The sequence below is a fragment of the Lissotriton vulgaris genome, chromosome 5 (assembly GCF_964263255.1).
Source record: "Lissotriton vulgaris chromosome 5, aLisVul1.2, whole genome shotgun sequence".
Lineage (NCBI taxonomy): Eukaryota > Metazoa > Chordata > Amphibia > Caudata > Salamandridae > Lissotriton > Lissotriton vulgaris.
Genome location: NC_141693.1, coordinates 1,393,776,473 through 1,393,797,550, shown reverse-complemented (window position 1 = coordinate 1,393,797,550; position 21,078 = coordinate 1,393,776,473). Strand labels below are relative to the sequence as shown.

The window sequence follows — 21,078 nt, the reverse complement described above, 5'->3', positions numbered from 1 at the left end:
TACGATGAATCAGTATGGCCACCCCCCTCGAGCCCCTCGTAAAGCCAGCATGATAGACCTGGTGGTAGCCGAACCTCTGGAGGCTAAGGGCTTTGGATCCCAGCATGTGCGTTTCCTGAAGCAAAAGAACATCCACCATCTCCCTTTTCCCCCACCGCAGCACAGCCCCCCGCTTAATCTTATCCAGGACACCCCGCACATTCCACGTCACCACCCGCAGGGTCTTCGAAGGAGTCACACTCGCAGCACTAGCCATTATCGACACACAGTTCAAGATCTGGCCCACCCTCCCACCCAGGTGCTACCCGCAAAACGACAAAAAGCACAGCCCCCGACATGTGTGGACCCACCCCCCCAGCCCGCAAATACAACACCCCCGTTCCAGCCCAGAGCCCCCCCAACAACAAGTGCAACACCAAAACACCCCCCCATACCCCACCCCCCCCACCCCAATACCTCAGAAAACAGTGAAGTACCTGTCGCGGCATGGAGAGACCCGAGCCCAAAACAGAGGACTCAGGGCCCGCCATACCAATGAATCCCCAAAACCCCACCAAGACGCACACTCACCACCCCCCCAACAACACTCACATCCGTGAGGGTCTGAGGCCCGTATAAGGTACCCTCCGAGCCACACTGTGTCCCCATGTCTATAGCTGACGTCTCCACATGGGAGTCGGCTGGCACATCAAGGACAAAATAAAACAGTCTCACCAGCCAAGGCAGAGCATGTCCATATGTAGCAGACAGAATGTATGGAGGCCCAACAGCGTTCAGCTGCCCGCATCGGAGTGTTCAGAGTCCCTGGTGCCACCCGATTGCGACGCACAGGCGGAAGCCGATCTTTTCTTGGAGCGAGACCTCCGATGTCGGCCCTTCTTGGGCTGGCGTTGTGTCCGCTCCGGCGACGAACCTGGAGACCTGCCCGGGTCCAGTCCCGGTTGGGCGTGGGGACGTAGTCGCACTGCCTCATCCGTCCAGCGAAACACCTCCTCTGGCGAGTCAAAGAAGTGGGTACGAGACTGGTATATGACCCGCAAGCGAGCTGGATACAGGAGCGAGTACTGGAGCTTGAGGCCCCGGAGCTTAGCCTTAGCGTCCATGAAGGAGTGCCGCTGTTGTTGCACCATTTTTGTGTAGTCCGGGAAAATCATAATGGTATGATTCTCAAAGGCGAGGGATCCCTTGTTCCTCGCCTCCCGTAGGATAACATCACGGTCATGATAGTTCAGCAGGCGGGCTATAACCGGCCGCGGGCGCCCACCCTCCGGCGGCCGCTGGGTCAGGGCCCTGTGGGCCCTCTCGATCACGAAACACCTAGATAACGCCCCTTCAGGGAGCCAGCTCTCCAGCCACCCGGTCAGAAACCTCTCCATGCTGTCCTTCTCGCACCGCTCCGGAAAACCAATGAAGCGGAGGTTGTTGCGCCGCGCGCGCCCTTCTGCATCCTCCACGCGGGCCGCCAGTGTCTTCTGGACGCTTTCAACCTCCGCAAGGCGCTTCTTTAGGCCACTAATGTCCGCCTCGGTCTCCGTGACACGGGTTTCGACCCCAGCAATCCGCTCCACTGCATTGCGGAGATCCTGGCGTAAGAGCGTGACATCCGCCCCGACCGCACCTATCTTGGCATCGAGCATGTCCCGAGACTGGGTTATGGCCGCTAGGATAGCTGCATTGTCTGGCCCAGGGCCGCCGCTGCCACCGGTCGCCCCAGCGCCACCACTCGGCCCTGTGAATTTATCTATGGGTCCATGCTTGGGCGGGCCACCTCCTCTGTCCCTGGTCATGGCAAGCGCCGGGCAGGGCCCACACCACTCTCGGGCACTGTCGCAGGAACTGGAACGGGGCGGCCCAGATGAGGCCCCGGGGAGGGACGCTGCGATCGGATGTCGCGAAAATAGAGGCCCCGGCGTCACCCCAGCAGGACAGGCCGCACCCACACTCGTCCTCACGGACAGCCGTCTAGGATATATCAGGAAGAATCAGCGGGTCCGCGGTCCATGGGTCGCCGTATCCAGCGGGCCTAGCCAGGGAAGGCGGATCAGGGGGGCCAGCCGACCACCAGTCCAGCCCCGGTCGCCCCCGGGCACAAGGAGTCCCGCCACCAGACTGTCGCAGGGCCCGGCCACGTCGCCACCACTCGCCGGTCGTGCAGGGGAAGAGCCGATGGGTAGGAGTCGCTGGTTCCGCCTCAAACTCCAGGCAATCGCAGGCGGAGAGACAAGCCCAGGACGGCGCAGCGGATGCCACCCGCACCCGCCAGGTCACAGCTGCCACCAGGCGTCGCGAAACTCGAGGACCCCGGTTCCGGCCGGCCACCAGGCCGCACTCTGCCGCCGACTCCCCTCGATCACAGGAAGGGAGGAATCACAGGATCTACACACCAATGCAGACTGGAGACTTCACCGGATCGAGTACCAATTCGGGACTTTTTAAAGTTGAATTTGTAACCCTCTGCTGCGAACCCAAGTATAATGGTGTTCACTCTTTTCAAGTGAGTATCCAAGTCGTCGTCTGTGAGATAAATATCATCTACGTAAGATAATGCTTCATCATCATAGATTTGTAGTAACTCTGTTACCCTAGCTGAGAATAGTCCTGGGCTGTTCTTGAACCCCTGTGGGAGTCGACAGAATTTTTTCTGTGACCCAAATGCAGAGAAAGCGGTCAAATATCTGCTTTCTGGTGCAATGTTTTGACAAAAGAAACCATTAGAAATGTCTAATGTCGTTTTATATTTTTTCCTAACTATGTTATTCATTAGGGCTGCACTATGCGAGTTTTGTACTGCAAAGGTTTTGCAACATGTATTAAGATGTCTGTAGTCCAAAACTAGACGATATGAATTGTCTGGCTTGGAGACGGGAAACAAAGGATTGTTCATTTGAGAGGTGCATGTTTCAATCACCCCCTGGTACTCAAGTTGATCTAAGATCTCCCTGACTTGTTTTTTAGCTTCTTGCTTAATGGGATACTGCCGTTGGGCAGTTGGTTCACTTTTTAATTGGATTTTGTGAGGAGGTGAGTCCTCATCCCATCCTACATGATTTTTATATAATGCAGGTGCCTGGGCCACTGCCCATTTCCTTGCATATGTATATTTTTTGTGAATCGGAATGTGATTCGAGAAGGCAGGCATAATCACTTCTTCGCCACGAGGGCACTCCCTGACAAACTCTGGGGGCCAATCTTTTTCAGCTAACAGAATATCATAGCCTTTTGAGAGCTTATCCCAAAATAGACCCTTAATTTTCCTAGTCTTATCACCCTCTATACGCAATGTTATTTCGTATATTTTATGGGGCTCGCTAAGTCTGGCGTCGGCAGTTTCAACTTGAATGTATTCATTCGTGTCCACTGTCTCCAGATGACTCATCAAGATCTTGCGCGCTATACTGATTTCTGCTGCACTGTCCAACATTGTCAATGCCCACTTCCCGTTTTTCAACTGTGTCCTCAGTATTCTCGGCATGGTTGATTACTCTAATACTGCCTACCTTCTTTTTCTGAAATTGAGATTTTTTATTTTGAGCAGGTTCCTTGTCTTTGGACTTGGTGTGCTCTCCTGGGTCTGACCGTCCTCTTCTTTCCGAATTCTGTGGAAGAGATCGAGAGGGACGTGTATCAATACTTTGATATCTATCAGGTTTTTTCAGATTATCCCTATTTCTAAGGTTATATCTTTTCTCAGAGGGCTCCCTCTGGGGAGACTGGCGTTCTCGAGTCGGAGTTCTTTCCCTCCGTCGAGGAGACCTTCCTCTGGACTGGAAAACTTTTTCCTTGGGAGTGGATTGTTTATTTCCATCCCAGCTCTTTTTAGGAGTGTTTAAATTATTTTTAATAAATAATGTTTCAGGATTTTCGAGCAGTTGGGGCTTAACTGGTTTTCCACCCAAGCTGTCTCTACCTAATTCTTCATAGCATTTTTCTATGATTTTGGCAAGCTCAACAGGATCTTTTATATCTGTTTCCTTCAACTTCTGGCGAATCGCCACAGATTCTGCTTCTCCTCTTATATTGGCTAATAATATAGCCGAGACCTGCTTGAAGTCTTTCAGTAATTTCATACCTAGATTTAAAGCGGGCTCTGGACCGAATTCATTTTGAATCTGTTTTAGCACTTCTGGTATTACCGCCATAGACGGAACACCGTGTGTTTTTGTGTAAATGGAAGCAAAGACTGTACCCCAAGTGTCACAGTCCTCCACGTGTGGTGCGATACCCATAGGAAGGCAGATGGTCAAGATTCTGTGTTTCTCAATAGGGGTAGTATCAGGAAATACTGCCTCTATTTGAGTGATTTTCTGTGCTAACCAGAAAGGAATTTGTTCCCGTTTTACGGGTGTTTTACCAAGACATGACTGTTTGTTCTGTGGTGTAATTTTATTTGTGTTCCCCTGATGAGGGGTCAGCTGTGGTGTATTAACAGCTGGCTGGACTGTTGCAGTCCGCATTACATATTGGACTAATTGCCTATGTATTTTTATTAATGTGTTTAGCTGTACTAACAGCTCTTCTCTAGACATTTTTACAATGTCAGGATGTGGTGTGTAGCAGGCTAGAACCGGCCACGTGGCTCCTGGTCTACCTAGTGGACCGAGCCTGGTAATGTGATCATTATGTTTTAGGGCGCCATTAAACCAGAGCAGGTGCTCTTGAAATTTAAGTGGAATTTCAATCTCCTCGAAAGGAGCGTACTCTTCCGGAGGTTTCTCTATTTTGTAATAGTGAAACTCTTTTGTTCTAGCGTTTACCGCTGGAAAGTTTATCCATGAATAGAATACCTCTGTCTGCCGATACTCGTGAGCCTCTATCACGAAAATTACTGTACCACCTTGAGGTGTCAGTCCGTTTTCTATAAGTTTTAAAGTTATAGATCTTCTTAAGTGGACCGGGATGATAATAGCATCCGGGTCCGTGTATTCGGGACCTTGCTGAGTCGCATCTGCTGCGGGTTCCGTTATTTTCTGGCATTGTAAAAATGCAAGGTCTGCAGAGTTGGTCTCCAAGGAGACAAAGATTAGGTGCACAATATTTTGGAACACTGTATCCTTCAACGTTGAATAAACCAGAGCTTTACATAGGAATCTCTTCCTACTAAGGTCGGGCGGATTTTAACCTTTCACCCACTCCAGACGTCTATTGGAGTATTTACGGGAGAAAGGGGTCTGTGTGAAATATGCACAACTGAGTTACTCTAACTGTCTTGCGTTAGTTTATCGCCTTACCAAACGTTGGGCGCCATGTAGTGTAGTTCCTAGTTTCCCACCAGGCCCTGCGCATTGGAATAACATAAACAGTAGTATCGACGTGGAACTGCGGATATTCCAGGCCTCCACTGACTATGCTAAACTTAATTGGGTTGTGTTACCAACTAACTCAGAGGTCACTGGAAACGTTCTTCTCTGCATAGGAAGTGATCAGCTTCCTTGGCACAGACAAGAAGGGATTCAGCTTTCCAACAACCGTGCAACATGACAACTTTGCTCCTCAGATCAAGAGTCAATCTCTAGGGTCGTGTGAAACAATAGACATGTATTTCACTCAGTCAGTCTAGTGCAGTTTACTTTCACGAGATGTAGAGAATAGAGAGACGGGCGTTTGTCAATAAAGGGTTAACATTTATTGAACAGTCTTTCTTCTCGTACAAGAGAAATGTATTGCCACAATTGCAAGACTTGTTATGATAAAAAGTACGTACAGTAAGATAAGTATTGCAAAATAGAACTGTAAAAGCATTGATATGGTTTCTTAGCCATACAATGGTTTAAAAGTAATAAAACATATATACAGTCATATATACATTAGGCTAACATACTCAACTGGTGCTTCTAACTAAGCCTACCCCAGTGTGCCTGACCTAAGCCTAACACGTGGAAGGGGAGTAAGTAGCTTTAAGTTAAGTTGGTTTTGCCAAGGTTTGTTTCAAGAATTCTCGTCTAAGGGTTTAGTCAACACCATACCTCTGAATAGAATGATGGAGGATTGGTATCTCCTTCAGGGGTCACTCTCGATATCCCAGTCACCCGCGAGGGTAGACCGGAAACGCCGGGGCTGGATTTCTCTGCAGGAGAAAGGCAGCGGGTCTCTTCAGCGCGTCGAGGAAGGAGGGGGGACAGCGTCCGCGGGCAGCTGGAATCTGCTGGATGTCTTCGCAGAGGGATGGCTGTTCAGCTCCTAAGCGTACTGCACCATAGTTCGCGCTTTAGCAGCGATAATGGTATCAGTAGCTTCACCACCACAGGGACAGCAGGCTGCAGCGACAGAGTGCTAGATTCACCAACACGGGGTCTTGCAGGCAGCTAGCATCAGCAACAGTAGCTCATTGCTTAAGGCAGCGTTGGTAATATTTATACCTGACAGGTGCCGGGTTTGACGCAAGTTTGCTGGACATAAGACGTCAATAAAAGACGTCACTAGGAAGTGATAGTTATCAGTTGCTCATTTGAGTTCCATTACTAATCAAAACACAGCAAGCGGGGATTTCCAGTTTGCTGAGGTTTTATCTTGTTGAAGAACTCGGAGTGTTAATCTAGGAATATCAGATAGTGACTTCTGCTCTGTCATTGCACTAATTGGTCGCAAAGGAAGTGGCAGAGAGCTATGCTGGAATGTGACTCTGTTCGTGTGAGGCCAGAGATGACTTTTCAGAAAATCGCACTTGAACGGTTATGCCAATATAGGGAATAAATGGATTTATAGCCGAATAGGGGCATAAGGTCACAGTATCGATCAGGAACCTAGATAAACACGCAACAAAACCTTTCAGATTTTGCATATGTGTTGCCCTGTATGCATGCATGCTGCTAGGCAGTCTCATTGGGGCATATTATCAAGGACGTCGATAAAAATTATCGCCGGTTCAGCGTCAGAAAACTGCAGCCAAAGCAGCGATAATGGACTTGATAATATGCCCTTGAGAATTCCAATAGAAGTCCATGTTCTGGTGTGAACATGGGCTTTTATCGGAATTCTAGAGGTGTATTTTATCAAGCCCATTATCGCTGCTTTAGCTGCAGTTTTCTGCCGTTAAACCGGCGATAATTTTAACACCGTCCTTGATAATATGCCCCTTCGAGTGCCAATGCTAGGGAGAGAGCAAGACAGTGCCGTATCTTGGTAGTGGGAGCGCAGGAAAGTGCTATATCTTGGTAGGGAGAGAGCAGGGCAGTGCCATGTCTTTGTATATGCGGCACTGTCCTGCACTTTCCCTCTCATTGCTAAGTTGCGGGAGTTGTTAGTAAATCCAATCCTTCGAGTTGCTGACTTTTCCTACACTAAATATATTACTCACAGTTTGCCACCAACTTAAGTTGACTTCACAGTGCAAGTATCTAGATTCCTATTTATGTTCATATTTCGATTTTCAATGTTTATATCCAGCTAGGAAGGCCTTTTTGTAATTTCCTCAGATGTATTTGTTTAAGGTCTATAAAGTAATTTGTGAAGCAGTTTGGTGGTAATGTGATGTACAAATTTGTAAGTAAATGGAACCCTCTTGTTGTCTTCTTGGCAGAAAAAATGCATGCAGAGATTGATTTTGTGATTGGTCGAAACCGCATTCCTTCAATTGAGGACAGAATCAAGATGCCCTACACAGAGGCAGTGCTCAATGAAATACAACGGTTTGCCAGTGTTTTGCCGTTGGGTGCCCCACACCGCCTCATGAAAGACACAAAGTTCAGAGGATTCATGTTACCCAAGGTACTTATGATTTGCCTAATCCAGGAAAGATGTTATGTTCAGTGAGACATTTTCCACACATGAAGTGAACAAATGAAATACTGTAGAACTAATTCAGGAAGAAAAGTATGCAAACATATTAAAGTAATATCATGATCCACCTTTTCCAAAACCTGGGCTCCAAATATTGTAGACACAATTCAGATATGGCCCTCTCCCTTAAGCGTATGTCCAAATCATTGATAGGTAGATATGCGCCTGTTCTGATATACACAATAATGTGTGGGATATTTATAACTTTTTTTCTTAACCAAGTTGCTGCACTGCACTGTGCAAGCCAGAAAAATCAGTACAGATCCATATTTATTAAAAATGTCCTGCTGCGGCTGTCATCCTAAGCGCTAGTGCTTTTAAAGGCTGCCTTGCTTGATTCACAACCTGTGCACCATGGTGCCTAGGTATGTGTGTACTGTTTAGCATAGGATTAGTACAGGAAGCTTACTATTCAAGTACAAAATTGTGTGCCACATGAAGAAACTGTTTCAACTTTCACTAACTCTCTGATTCAATAAATCTGAGGGTTTGTGACCACTAAAACACGTTTTCAAATGTACTAAACCCAATAAGTGATTCCAAAAAGCTTTTTTGAATTGTGAAATGGATTTAGACAACAGTACAGATTTGGTATTTGGAAGGGGGTTCCTTCCGAATACCTTTTCCTTATTAATGTTTTGTGAATGAAATCCAGTCGCAAAACATTAATGCTTTATCACTTTAAGAATTTGGGTTACTGATTGATATGGGGGGGGGGGGGGGGGGGGTGAAACCCTACTCAAACAGCAACCACAAACATTGTCAGAGTGAAGTCACAAGCAAGCCCCAAGTTAGCCGGTGGTCAACCTTATGGTAGCTTGGGACAGAGCAGTCAGGCATAATTTAAAGGCAATATGTAAAGCATTTATGCAACACTTCAAAAGTAACAAAATTAAAACAATACACAAAAATGATCCCACTCCAAATTCGTAAAATAGAGTAGATTGTAGTAAATAAATCAAGACCAAAACGACAAAATCCAATCATGAGATTTGGAGATATGCATTGTTGAAAGGTTTAAGTGAAAATCGCACCTAAAAGCCCAAAGTATCACTGAAGGCTATTTTCTATTCACGATGGAGGGGGCCGAGAGGAGCTGGGATGGGGCCTATTTTGACATCAAGGTACAGCTAAGAGCAGGCCTTGCATCACAGATGGTTGTTCAAGTAACAAGAACATCCTGTTCAGGTCTGAGCTGCTTTTTGTGAACGTTTGATGTTGTAGAATGAAGAGTCAAGTTGACAGAAATTTGCATTGACTGGCATTGCTAGCAACAAAGTTTTGGCGCAAACAAGCCCGTTCACAGTTGTAAAGAGCCCAAAACCTTCAATTCAGCTCCACTTAGATCACACAAAGGTTCCAGGACCTGAGGGGCACCACTTGGGAGTCAGGGAATTGCTCCTGATGAATTTTGGAGCTGGTTCAGGTGGTTGTGGGCCTTTTATGTCCCTGTGTCTCTGAACAGGAGGCCAGCAGACTGGAGGAGACTGAGAAATTAGGCAAAATACAGCTACATTCTGTTTTTTGGGGGGAAAATGGAGAAAAAAAATTGTGCTGCTTTTTTCTCCTGCAAATGAATCAACAAAGTTTTTGTGGTGCTAAAATCACCGTTTTCCCAGATTTCAGGAACAGGAAAACCTTTGTCAGAAAACCAAATTTTTCTACACAGTTTTGGCATTTTGCTGGGACATAGCCAATTGTTCCTGTTTTTTGTACTTTTACCTGCCTTCCAGCTAGTGATAGAAATCGGGAGGAAATTAGTAAAGGATCCCAGAAAGCTATACATTTCTGAAAAGATGACAGCATTCTGAATATAGCAAGGGGTCATTTGTCGAGATCCTTCAAGGCTTTCCTATAGAAAGTAAAAGTTGAAATTAAAGAATATTGAAATTGAGTTAAAAAAACAGCGCTTTGTGCCTATATTTTCACCTGCAACTTTTATCTAACTATGCTATATTTTTTAAAGCAATATATTTGTACTTACATGGGATCTCTCTAGTTGCGGGATTATATTGGGCTTGTACGTTCACAAATAACTCAAGGTACCCGGAGCCAATAACTGAGCCGCACCTTAATATGATTTTTCCTTGTGTCCCAGTTATTCAGGAATTTATTTGGTAAAATATAAAGAGTGAAAAATAGGTATCAAGGAAACCTATGCATTTCTGCAATGGGCACAAGATATAGAGTGTTCAGAAGCAGTCGTTATTTGCACATCTCTGAATATGTGGGTAGCCATACTAGCAGGCAGATTAAGGTGCTTTTTTCAAAATGTCTTCTGTTTTACACACTATTCTACATTTGGATAGCAGAAATACACAGAAATACAACTGGTAATGACACGTTTTCTACTATCCTGCATTCCCATAAGTCTCCCTATAAAAACAGTACCTCACTTGAGTGGGTAGGCCTAGTGCCCGCAACAGGAAACGGTTCAAAATGCAACATGGACATATCACATTTATTCACAGAAACTGACTGTTTTTTGCAGTGTGCTTAGAGGTGGATTTTGGCCCTTAGCTCATCTGGCACCTAGAGATACTAGAAAACCTGTACATTTTTGAAAACCAGATTCCCAGGGGAATCCAGGATGGGGTGACTTGTGTGGTTCTCACCAGGGTCTGGTACCAATAATACCTTGCAAACCTCAAGCTTTGTAAAAAAACACATTTTCTTCATATTTCTGTGATGAGAAAGTTCTGGAATCTGCGGGAAGCCACAAACTTCCACCCACCCAGCATTCCCCTAAGTCTCCTTATAAAAAAATGTATCTCATGTGTTTGGGTAGGCCTGGTGCCCGCGACAGGACAATGCCTAAAATGCAACGACACATCAAATTTTTCCACAGGAATCTGACCCTTTTTTTGCAGTGTGCCTAGCTGTGGGTTTTGGGCCCTCGCTCAGCTGGCACCTTGAGAAACCTAGCAAACCTGTACTTGTTTGAAAAACAGGCACTCAGGGGAATCCATGATGGGGTGACTTGTGTGGCTCTCACCAGTTTCTGTTACCCAGAAACCCTTGAAAACCTCAAACTTTATAAAAAATATACATTTTCCTCACAATTCTGTGATGGAAAGTTCTGGAATCTGTGGGAAGCCATTAACTTCCACACACCAAGCATTTCCTAAGGTCTCCTGATAAAAATGGAATCTCATTTGTGTGGGTAGGGCTTGTGCCCGCGACAGGAAACTGACCAAAACACAACGGGGACACATCACATTTTTTCACAGGAAACTGAACCTTTTTTTGGAATGTGCCTTGCTGTGGATTTCGGGCCCTAGCTCAACTAGCACTGAGGGAAACCTAGCAAACATGTAAATGTTTGAAAGACAGACACCGAGGGGGATCCAAGATGGGGTGACTTGTGTGGCTTTCAAAAGGTTTTGTTATCCAGAATTCCTTGCATACTTTGTCCAAACAAAACACATTTTCCTCACATTTCTGTGATGGCAAGTTCTGGAATCTGCAGGGAGCAACAAACTTCCACCCACCGAGCATTTCTCCAAGTCCACAGATAAAAATGGTACAGCCCTTGTGTGGGTAGGCCTAGTAGATCCAACCGCAATGTACTGTGGAGACTTGAAAATTATCAATCACAAACAGACCTGGTCTACCGGGGGAGTCACCTGCATTTTTGGTCCTGGGCTTGGCGATCATGCAGGAAAGACTGACGTGAGTCCCTAGCTCATTGCACCATCAGGATTCAAGCAAGCCGGGCCGATGACAGCTGAAATGCCAGAAACTGGTCCCCGGTAGCTTGTCTCCTTTCCGGTGAAGAATTGGCTTGGTAGTTTGGTCTGCCCTGTTCCCATCATGCACTGGGACAGGAACAGACTAATTTGCAAGTAGCCAGGTTCTGAGCTAGGATGGTGTAGTGAGCTAAAAAACGGTGATGGATCAAGCCCTGATCTCTTGACTGGGTAGGAGTATTCTGCATCATTCACAAACTCTGTCCATCACCTTTTCCAAAATGGAAAGACTACAAAACCCAGACATTTTTGTAAGCTAGACATCCGGGGGGTTTAACGATTTGTTGCTTGTATGGATTACCCAAAGTTTTCCTAGCCAGAATCACCTGCAAACCTCAAAATTGGCAAACAAATCAGTTTTTTCTCACATTTGTGTGTGGGAGAGCTGTGAAATCACTAGGCCGGGCAATTTTTTTTACAATCCAGCATTTCCCCATGTTTCCCAATAAAAATGGTACCTGACTTGTGTGGGTAGGTCTAATGCCCGTGAGAGGAAATGGCCCAAGACTTATTGTGGAGGCATCACAAATAATCAATCACAAAATGACCTAGTTTTGCAAGTGGGTCACCTGTGTTTTTGGACCTAGCTCAGCGGCCATGTAGGGAAACCTACCAAACCCAACATTTCTGAAAACTAGACACCCGGGGGAGTCCAAGGATGAGTGGCTCGTGGGGATTTCCCAACGTTTTCTTACACAGAATCCCCTTTAAACCTTACATTTTGCTAAAAAAATAAAACAATTCTCATACTTTTGCTGTGCCGGAACAAATTTCCTTCCACCCAGCGTTCCCCTTTGTCTCCCAAGAAAAATAATACCTCACTTTTATGGGTGGGCCAATTTAAGATCGAGGGGATAGTACAGCGAGTTCTAAGAGTTATTTTTTTGTTTATACACATTTTTAGGATGTCTTTGCATTGGAAACCCACACAAGTGAGGTCTCATTTCTATTGGAAGACCAAGGGGAAATTTGTGTAGGCACAGCAATTCCCCCCAGAAATGTGAGAAACATTTCATATTTTAGCAAAGCTGAGGTTTGAAGGGGATTCTGGGTAATAATACATTGGGGGATCCATGCAAATCACACATCTTTAAACTCCCCCGGATATCTAGTTTTCAGAGATGTCTGGGTTTGGTAGGCTCCCTTCATGGCCGTCAAGCCTGGAGCCAAAAACTCAGGTGACCCTCAGGTACCATTTTTATCGGGAGACCAGGCGGAATGCTGGGCAGTAGGAAATTTGTGGATTCTTTCTAATGCTAGAAGAATATGGCACAGTAATGCAAGAAAGATGTGTGCCTGGAGACACATGTAGAGGTTTGCAGGGCATTTTGGGTTGGAAAACATGTTGGAATCCACGGGAGGGACACCAGCCTGTACTCCCCACGGATTTTACTTTATGAAAATATTGAGAATTAGTAGATTTTCCCCAGAGACAATGTACACCCCGGCAGAGAAAGGCAGAAAATACAAATATTACTTCACAACCAGTTATTTAATATGTACACACACATACTCGTTGGAATTGGCATGAGGTTGATTCATGGTTCAGTATATAAAATGTTATTAACAAGAGATTTCACCAATAGGAAATGTACTGTTAATAATTAAAAGGTTAAAAACCTGGACCAATGACTCACAGCTCGTAAGCTTTAAAGCCACAGCAAGGCACCAACCTCTTTACAGACCATTCACACACCTTTAATATGTGATGCGTAGGAGACCATTCACACTACCAGGCCCAGAATATTACAACACTCATATCAACAGATCAACAGACAATGCAGAGACAATGTACACTCTGGCAGAGAAAGACAGAAAATGTAAATATTACTTTACAACCAACTATTCCTCAAGTACACACACTTAGGGGCCGATTATGATGGCGGACGGACTTGCGTCCGTCCGCCACCATAGAGTAGGAGGGACCGTCCGCAGGGGATGCGGAGGTCCCTCCGTGCAGATTAGGATGTGACCGCCAGGGTGGCGGTCACATCCTCAATCTTTAACATTGCGGCGGGTGCAGCTTCAAGCTGCACCCGCCGCAATGTTAAAAAAGCATGCACAGCATTTGCGTGCACAAAGTGGCAGGCACCACGCGGTGCCTGCTGCTTTGTGCACGCAAATGCAGGGGGGTACCATAGGTACCCCCCATGTGCACCCTCCACCCCCCCTTCACCTAGGGGGCCCGCAACGGGCCCCCGCAGTGAAGTTCCGTATGCTTTTCCACGGCGGAAAACCCGCAGCGGAAAAGCATATTGTACTGCCCATCCTAATATGGTGGACGGTGTCTGGAAGACATCGTCACCATATTAAAGCTTTTCCGCCGCGGTTGTAAGCCGACCGCGGCGGAAAAGCTGCGGACGGAAACCAGGACCCACCAGCCATCCTAATGTGGCGGTGGGTCCTTGGTCAGTCCGCTGCGGTTTTTCCGCATCCTCGGGGCCGGCGGTGGCTTCCGCCGGCCCCGAGGATGCGGAAAAAACGCAATCCTATTGACCCCCCTAGTGTTTGGGTTTGGGACGAGGGTGAGTGAAAGTTCAAAGTGAAGAATTTGATGAACAAGAGATTTCACAAAAAGGAAATGCAGTGTTAATAGTTAAAAGGCTAAAAACATGAACCAATGACTCACAGTGTGGGAGCTGAAAATCCACTACTTTCATACGACCACATGCCTGACACAGCAACCACACTGGCTGATGGAGTATGTGGACTGGCGTTTGGCTAGCAGTGTACGTGATGACCAGCAAGCAAGTCTCTACTCATACACCACCAGCCAAGTTCCAGTTCACGCACACCACCAAACAAAGCGTCAGTCCACGCACACTACCAGCCAAGCGCCAGTCCACACACACTACCAGCCAAGTGCCAGTCCGCGCACACATCTAGCCAAGCACCAGTCCACGCATACTGCCAGCCAAGCGCCAGTCCACACACAGTGCCATCACATTTTTTATGCAAAAAAGGAAACACAAACCAACTGGATATAGATACAAAACTATAACTGCAAGCACAACAGCTATAACTAAATACATCACACTTATGCCAAACATAAAATCTGAACAAAAAATATAAAACAATACTGGCCAGTCAGTTTACTTTTATGCTTACAGTTGCAACCAAAAACTCAGTTGCATGTGGTACAATTTAATATATGTGGGCACATACAGCCCAGCATTAGAAGGACAGTAGGGGGGACATTGTAGCTGAGCTCCATCATTCCCGCCAAAGTGAGACTTTTTTTATTTTCGTGTATGCTTGTTTTAATTATAAGGTCTCAGGACAAGGAGTTGAAATAAACCCTTTTACTACTGTGGTTTAGTTTTTGTGCTGGCTTGCTGTTCCCAATAACCGAACGCCCTATATTAAATCAACAGTACCAATAATGTCTAAAGCTAAAGCTGTTAAACCCCCCCCCCCTGTATCAGCCACGCTAGACAACTATCTTGTGAAAGTCGTGAACAAAATTAATAGTGAACAACGTTTGTCTTTAGGCCGGGGGACCTCTTCTGTTTCACCGCCCACATCGCCTATTTTACTCTCTGTATCCCCACCGGATGATAGTTGTGATCCTGATCCCACCCTTACATCTATAGAACCAGCACCTAATCAGGACAAATCGGGTGTTTCTTATGATTCTCCACCTCAGCGCTTCCCGGCTCCGAGAACACGGAGAGTACTGAGATCACGTAGGAACACACAAACTAAACGGGGGGGGGGGGCGTAACAACAAAAGAGCAGAATCGCCACCCACTAGTGTTGCAGGTGCTACCGAGACAGTAGTTAACAATGCCACAGTTAAAATAGACTCTGAGCAATTAGATTTCTTGATTAGTATTATAGACGCAAAAATTGCCAAGTTAGTTAAACCCTTAATGGATAAACTTGACCTGATTTCTGCGGAAGTTGTGAGATTAGGCGGCCACCTGGGACCCCATATCGATTTAACTGAAAGTAATAAAGCTGTTGAAAAGGGTCCTGGGGCTAACAATGAGACCTCCAAGCTTCCCAATGGGGGATCATGTACAGTTGGACCAGCAGTACCTGTAGCCCCGGAAACTGTGTGTAAAAACCCATCGCCAGCAACAGGCCCAAAGAGAAATATAGGGCGTGCAGAAGTGAAGAATAGATGCTTGGTTAACTCCCGACCAGACTTACCACTGGACTGTGCACCGTTTGTGGCAGTCCTAACTAATGTCCCATCGGTAAGAGAGACTGGGCACTCAACCAAGCCAGAACCCCACGATTCCCTGAAGAACAAAACAGTGTCATGGCTTAATCGAGAGTGTGGGTTTCCAGTGGCATTATCACACCAGATCTTACCTACGAGGAGAGCCACCTGGATAGGCAAATCTCATAAGAATATTAGTAGCGATTGTGTCATTATTAATTTTAGAAATCCACATCTTGCCAATACTTTACTGTTAAGAGCCACCTCTCTACCCAATGACGATCAGGGTATTACACTTCGACCTCTGGGATATTTTTACAGGCATTTAACCCAGCAGCCCTTCAATGATTCTTTTAGGGGCAGAGGTAACAGCGCTGATGGGTCCACTGGTTTTGAGGTTGCTACATCCAACCGATATCAACCCCTGAGCGGTTTGGACTCTAATGATTGACTTGAACTTGGCCGGGTCCATTCTCTACCTGGTGTAGAAGCTTGTTTATCGGGTGTTGGAGTGGAGGACGTAAAACCAGGAAAGTCAGTGAGTTCATGTGGGGGTGGAGACTCCAACATTACAGATATTTTAGGGGATTTACTAGGTGGCTGCAGCGACGGCATGGCGGTAGCTAAGGTCCCTCGACCAGTAACCAGGTTCCTTAGCTGGAACATTGCCGGGTTAAACAGTAAGGCAATTGATGTTAAGTGGAGGGACTGTCTTACTGATTGTGGTATTATCAGGCTCGAGGAAACCTGGGACACAAAAAATACTTTTCTTTTGGATGGGTATGCTGCTTTTTGGTCGCCAGCAGTTGCTTCCCCTATGGGGAGGGCGAAGGGTGGACTCTTAACCCTTATCTCATTAAAACTTGAGGGCACTTATACCAAAGTGGAGACAGGTACACCTTAGTGCTTGGCTGTGGAAATTTTAACCAAAACCACTGGTAACTGGCTCATTGTTAACTTTTATAACTCCTTTGATAAGGCCTTTTTAATGAACATTTAGTCAGTTTATATGATTTTTTAGAATTGTATAATGTTAACTGCACAAATTGTTATTCGGCTATAGAGCTTGGAGATTTTAATGTTCATTGTTGCAACGGTAATTGTTATGTCTGGGACAGTCTAGGTCCAGCTAACCAAGATAACATTAATTTTGAGCATTCCCCGCAGGGATCGTATTTAGAAGATTTGGTGGCTGGAAACGATCTGATCTACCCTACCCAATTTAGGGGGGACGTTCCAACTTTTAGAGGCAAAGGCTCTGGGTCAACTATTGATTATATCTTTGTCAGCCTAAATGTGGCAAAGAAGGTTTGCCAGTATAATGTCTCCTGGTGGCAAGCAAAAGGTTTAAGATGTCAGAGGAATGGGCGCACTGCTATGGGTTTAAGCGCATGTATAGACAACAAACAATGTCATTAGGTGGTGCAACTGGGTGAATGGAAAACCTGTGAAACCATTCAATAGTCTATCCAGCAAGCTGGTGAGACACTAGTCATGAAACAACAACCCTATGCACACACATGTAGAGTACAAGTGAAGATATATCGTAGGATTCAAACGAAGTAACACAAGGTAAAGTAGCAGAAAGACGAAGAAGTCTTGTATATGTTGAGATCTTCAATTCTTTATTTTCATCATAGTAAAACAGCAGCCAGCCGACACGTGTTTCATCGCTCACGCGATTCTTCAGGGTTCGGACGCTACTGAAAAATACTGAGGAGGTCGCTCTGCCGGTGATACTTCCGACCCGGTGGGGCCCTTGACCAATGTAATTGAAGTCCAAAAAATATATATATATGGAAGGCCACCTCCAATAATGTGGCATAAAAAAGGAGTAATGGATATACTTTGCTGAGGGTCTGCATGATTGGTTGAGATTGTTCCCTGATCTTTGCATAGAAAATCCTGTGTTTGGTTACTTCTATGTGCTTGGTGATGGCCTAGCCTTAATTGAAATACGGCGCAATGACTGTAGGTGCACAAGGCACTTCTGGGGGGTCCCTATTGCTGACATGATCATATGAGGCTTATATTACACAATGCTGCTAGCAATTGGCTTACTCTCTACCTACTGTCCAGGCAGGTACAAGCTGGAGGATTTGATTATCCATGCCAGGCGCAGACGTTTGCCACCTGCCTTATGATGTTACCTTCGACATGTGGCTTTGATGGTGCTGTGCCTGTTAGCTCCAGTTTGGATAGTCCACTGCACTCTTTCCTGTTGGATTAGTGGTAACCTTTGCTGCTGCCCTACTGGCTTTGCCCACTTTGTGTACTGCTGGAGAAAGGTGTAGGGCTCCTGTCTTGGAGAGCGGTGTCGGCCCAAGGGTTCATAGGCCCTCTGAGCCCACTGTAATACTACTACAAGGGTAACCCAGAGGGGCGTTGCATTGCCAGAGTGCAATCAAGTTTGTGTTGTGTGCGCCTGAGAGAAACTATTGGCCGGGATTACGAGTGTATACCGAAATGCTCGATTTAAATTGATCCATATTTAGGTCTCGTAGCGAACACAGCACGTCAGCGCTGTGTCTCCGCTAGAGATCTTTTGTTAGCGACTGTGCTTCCCAGGAGACAGTTTCGGCCACGCGCATCCTTCGAGCCGATTTGTAACTGGAACGCGCGCTGTGGCCAGGCGCTGTCTCCCGGGAAGAGCAAGCACCACACACGCATGCGCATACACACACACAAGCGCCCATGCACGCACGCACATACATACAGAGACACCCCCCCCTGACACACACACGCGCACACACACAAGTGCACCGAGGCCCCCCCACCCCCTCCCCCGCCGTCACCGTCGCATACACACACGAGCATACACGCACACACACACACACACACACACAAGTGCACCAAGCCCCTCCAGCCTTTTGAAACTTACCTGGGCAATGTCGGGGACTCTTCTCTCAGCACGCGGCGTCCAACCTCCTGCTAGCGCGGCCCCGGGTCTCCACACCGCTCACAGGAGCCCCGGGCCGCAAGATGCATCGACTCCGCCTGCCTCCTTTTCCGGTCTGGATGTGGCCCCGCCCCCGTCACAGGCGACCGTGCCTGACTTCCGGGGCGGCCACTGCTGTTAATTTTGCACTGTTGCGCTTATATGCTGATATAGTTCTGACTGCTTTTTGAAGTACGGTGTGAGGGAGAAATTTTTACGGCACATTACTTGCACATCGCCAAATGTTTTGAGCATTTTTTCAACCTTGCACCAAGTTTTCAAGAGGCTTTCCTGAATATTGCGTACAACGTAATAGAGGAAAAAGTACTTCCCTCATTGTGGCTTCTTGTGAACGTTTAGCTTACAAAAACCTCATAAATAGAATGTGGTAAACTACCAAGCCTCAACACTGCAATATTAAATATAATTGTTTCAGGAAACCCTGGTTAACACTTAAGGAAGGTTTAGTGTTTTTAGGTCTCATAGCGAACACTCCTTTGAGCCTCATCTTGCCTCACGATTGTCGCTACTTGCCTCTCCTGTAGAGGCTGCACCCCTTGCGCCTGCCGTTGTGCAGCAACGCCTTGTATGGGAATTGAAGTTCCTTCATATTGAATAATGTACCAGGTATCTCCACAACAGCATCTTCATGGCGGCAGGTGCATAATTAAGTGACAGGAATTTCCTATGAGAGGACTTTGGTACCGCGCATCCCGGAACTGAGGAGAAAGCACATTTCTTGACTTCGGTTCTCCCAAAATGGTGAGAACTGTCGGCGTTTCATGCAAACTCAATGTTACAAATTCTCTCATTGTCAATTGGAGGCCTTTATGAGGGGAGAGTTGGTGAACAGCACTTTCGGATAGGTGTATGCCTTTAATACTTCTGGGAGCTCCTTCTTTTCAGAAAATGACTGTTTAGACTGGCACCATTCATACTGTCGCTGTTGCCTGCAGATACTATTCATGTTACCTCAGCATTAAAGTCTAAGTGGTTGGAGCCACTAATTACTGTTCGCCTGCAGCATTTTTCTAACAACTGATTGTGGTCATTATCCATCTTGAGGTGAAGTTAATTTCTTCAAGTTTCATGCTGATATCGTTTAAAAAAATGTTTTCAACTATAGCGTGAGAGGGAAATATCTACGATGCAATATGCGCCAAGCATTAAGGGTTCCGAACAGTCTGTCAGCCTTGCACTGAATTTTTTAGCTTTCCATGCTATGGTATACAATGCACTAAAGGGCAGAACCCTTTCCTCACTGATGATAACTGTAATCGGTTACACTTATATGCTGAAATTGTTTTAACAACTTTTGAAGTGACATCACACACAAACATAGCCACGCACTGATACACACCCCCCCAATTCAATTCAAATGTTCCTTATTCGGCCAAGATAATGATCATAAAAGCACATAAATGCAGAAAAATCATTACAAAATACAGTATAAAAAAACTATGCCAAGCAAAACAAAAAACTCTAACTTAAATACTACGAGACCTATTGCATTGCAAATGCTTGTTAAATTCTCCATACACCGTACCTTACACCTGAGTGGATTGTTCCGTATTTCCATGTGGAGGGGGCAGCCTTTCCCAGGAGTAATAACCAGGGTGCATATACTTTGGTCCTGTCCTTCTATTGGTGAGTTTTGGTAGAAGGTTACTAATAGGACTGCTGTGTTCATTGATAGTTACGTCCCTTGTACTCAGGTACATAGCATATTGGGATGGTTCTCCTATATGTTAGAAAATAAAATCACCTGCAGGTTACAAGATTTAGCATTCGTTTTGGCCAAGCAGGAAATTACCATGAATTGGAAGTCACTGCAGGGCCCCCGATTCTACTCTTGGCACAGAGAATTTGAAAAATGGGCCGGCTGTGAAGGTTGCATCCTGTGGCAGGAGGCTAGAAGAGGCATCGCCAGTATGGAAATGGCTTGGGCATGGGAGTCATTGGTGAACAGTCTCAGAACGCAGTAGAAGGACTCCCTTGTGGGTTCCGGTCTGGCACAGTATAGACAAATAGAATAGTAAAACCCCTTCCCACTACCAGGGCAATGATTTGTAGTATAACCTTCTTGTTGCAACACAGATCTCCCAGCACACCTCTCTCTTTGCACACTCTGGCATTGTTAAAAATTGTGGTGTTCTTGTGTGGATGTATTACTATGCTGTGTTCGGACTCAGATCTCGAGTAGAGGCGGGTGGCTTTGTTGGGGAGAGAATGGGGTATTCTATGTGTGATAGTTTGTTGATTATCGTTTCTTATCGGATCTGTACTTCGGTGAGCAACAGTACAATTATGTATATGCACAATGCCACTGATCAGAAACGCTGATGTCGGTGTATTGTGTTGCATAAAACTCAATAGACTGTGCATGAAAGGAAAAGAAACAAGCATTTGCAATGCAATAGGTCTCGCATTAGGAAAGTTTGAGCTAT

At 46.0% G+C, this 21,078-nt stretch overlaps 1 protein-coding gene across 1 annotated transcript in view; it reads left to right on the top strand.

The window, feature by feature from the left end:
- Positions 1-21,078, top strand: part of LOC147712645 (cytochrome P450 2A13-like) — a 581,712-nt gene that overhangs the window by 544,012 nt on the left and 16,622 nt on the right. The window contains exon 7 of the mRNA XM_086923338.1: positions 7,517-7,704. Coding sequence (XP_086779464.1) covers positions 7,517-7,704 — 188 coding nt within the window. The remainder of the gene's footprint in view (positions 1-7,516; positions 7,705-21,078) is intronic.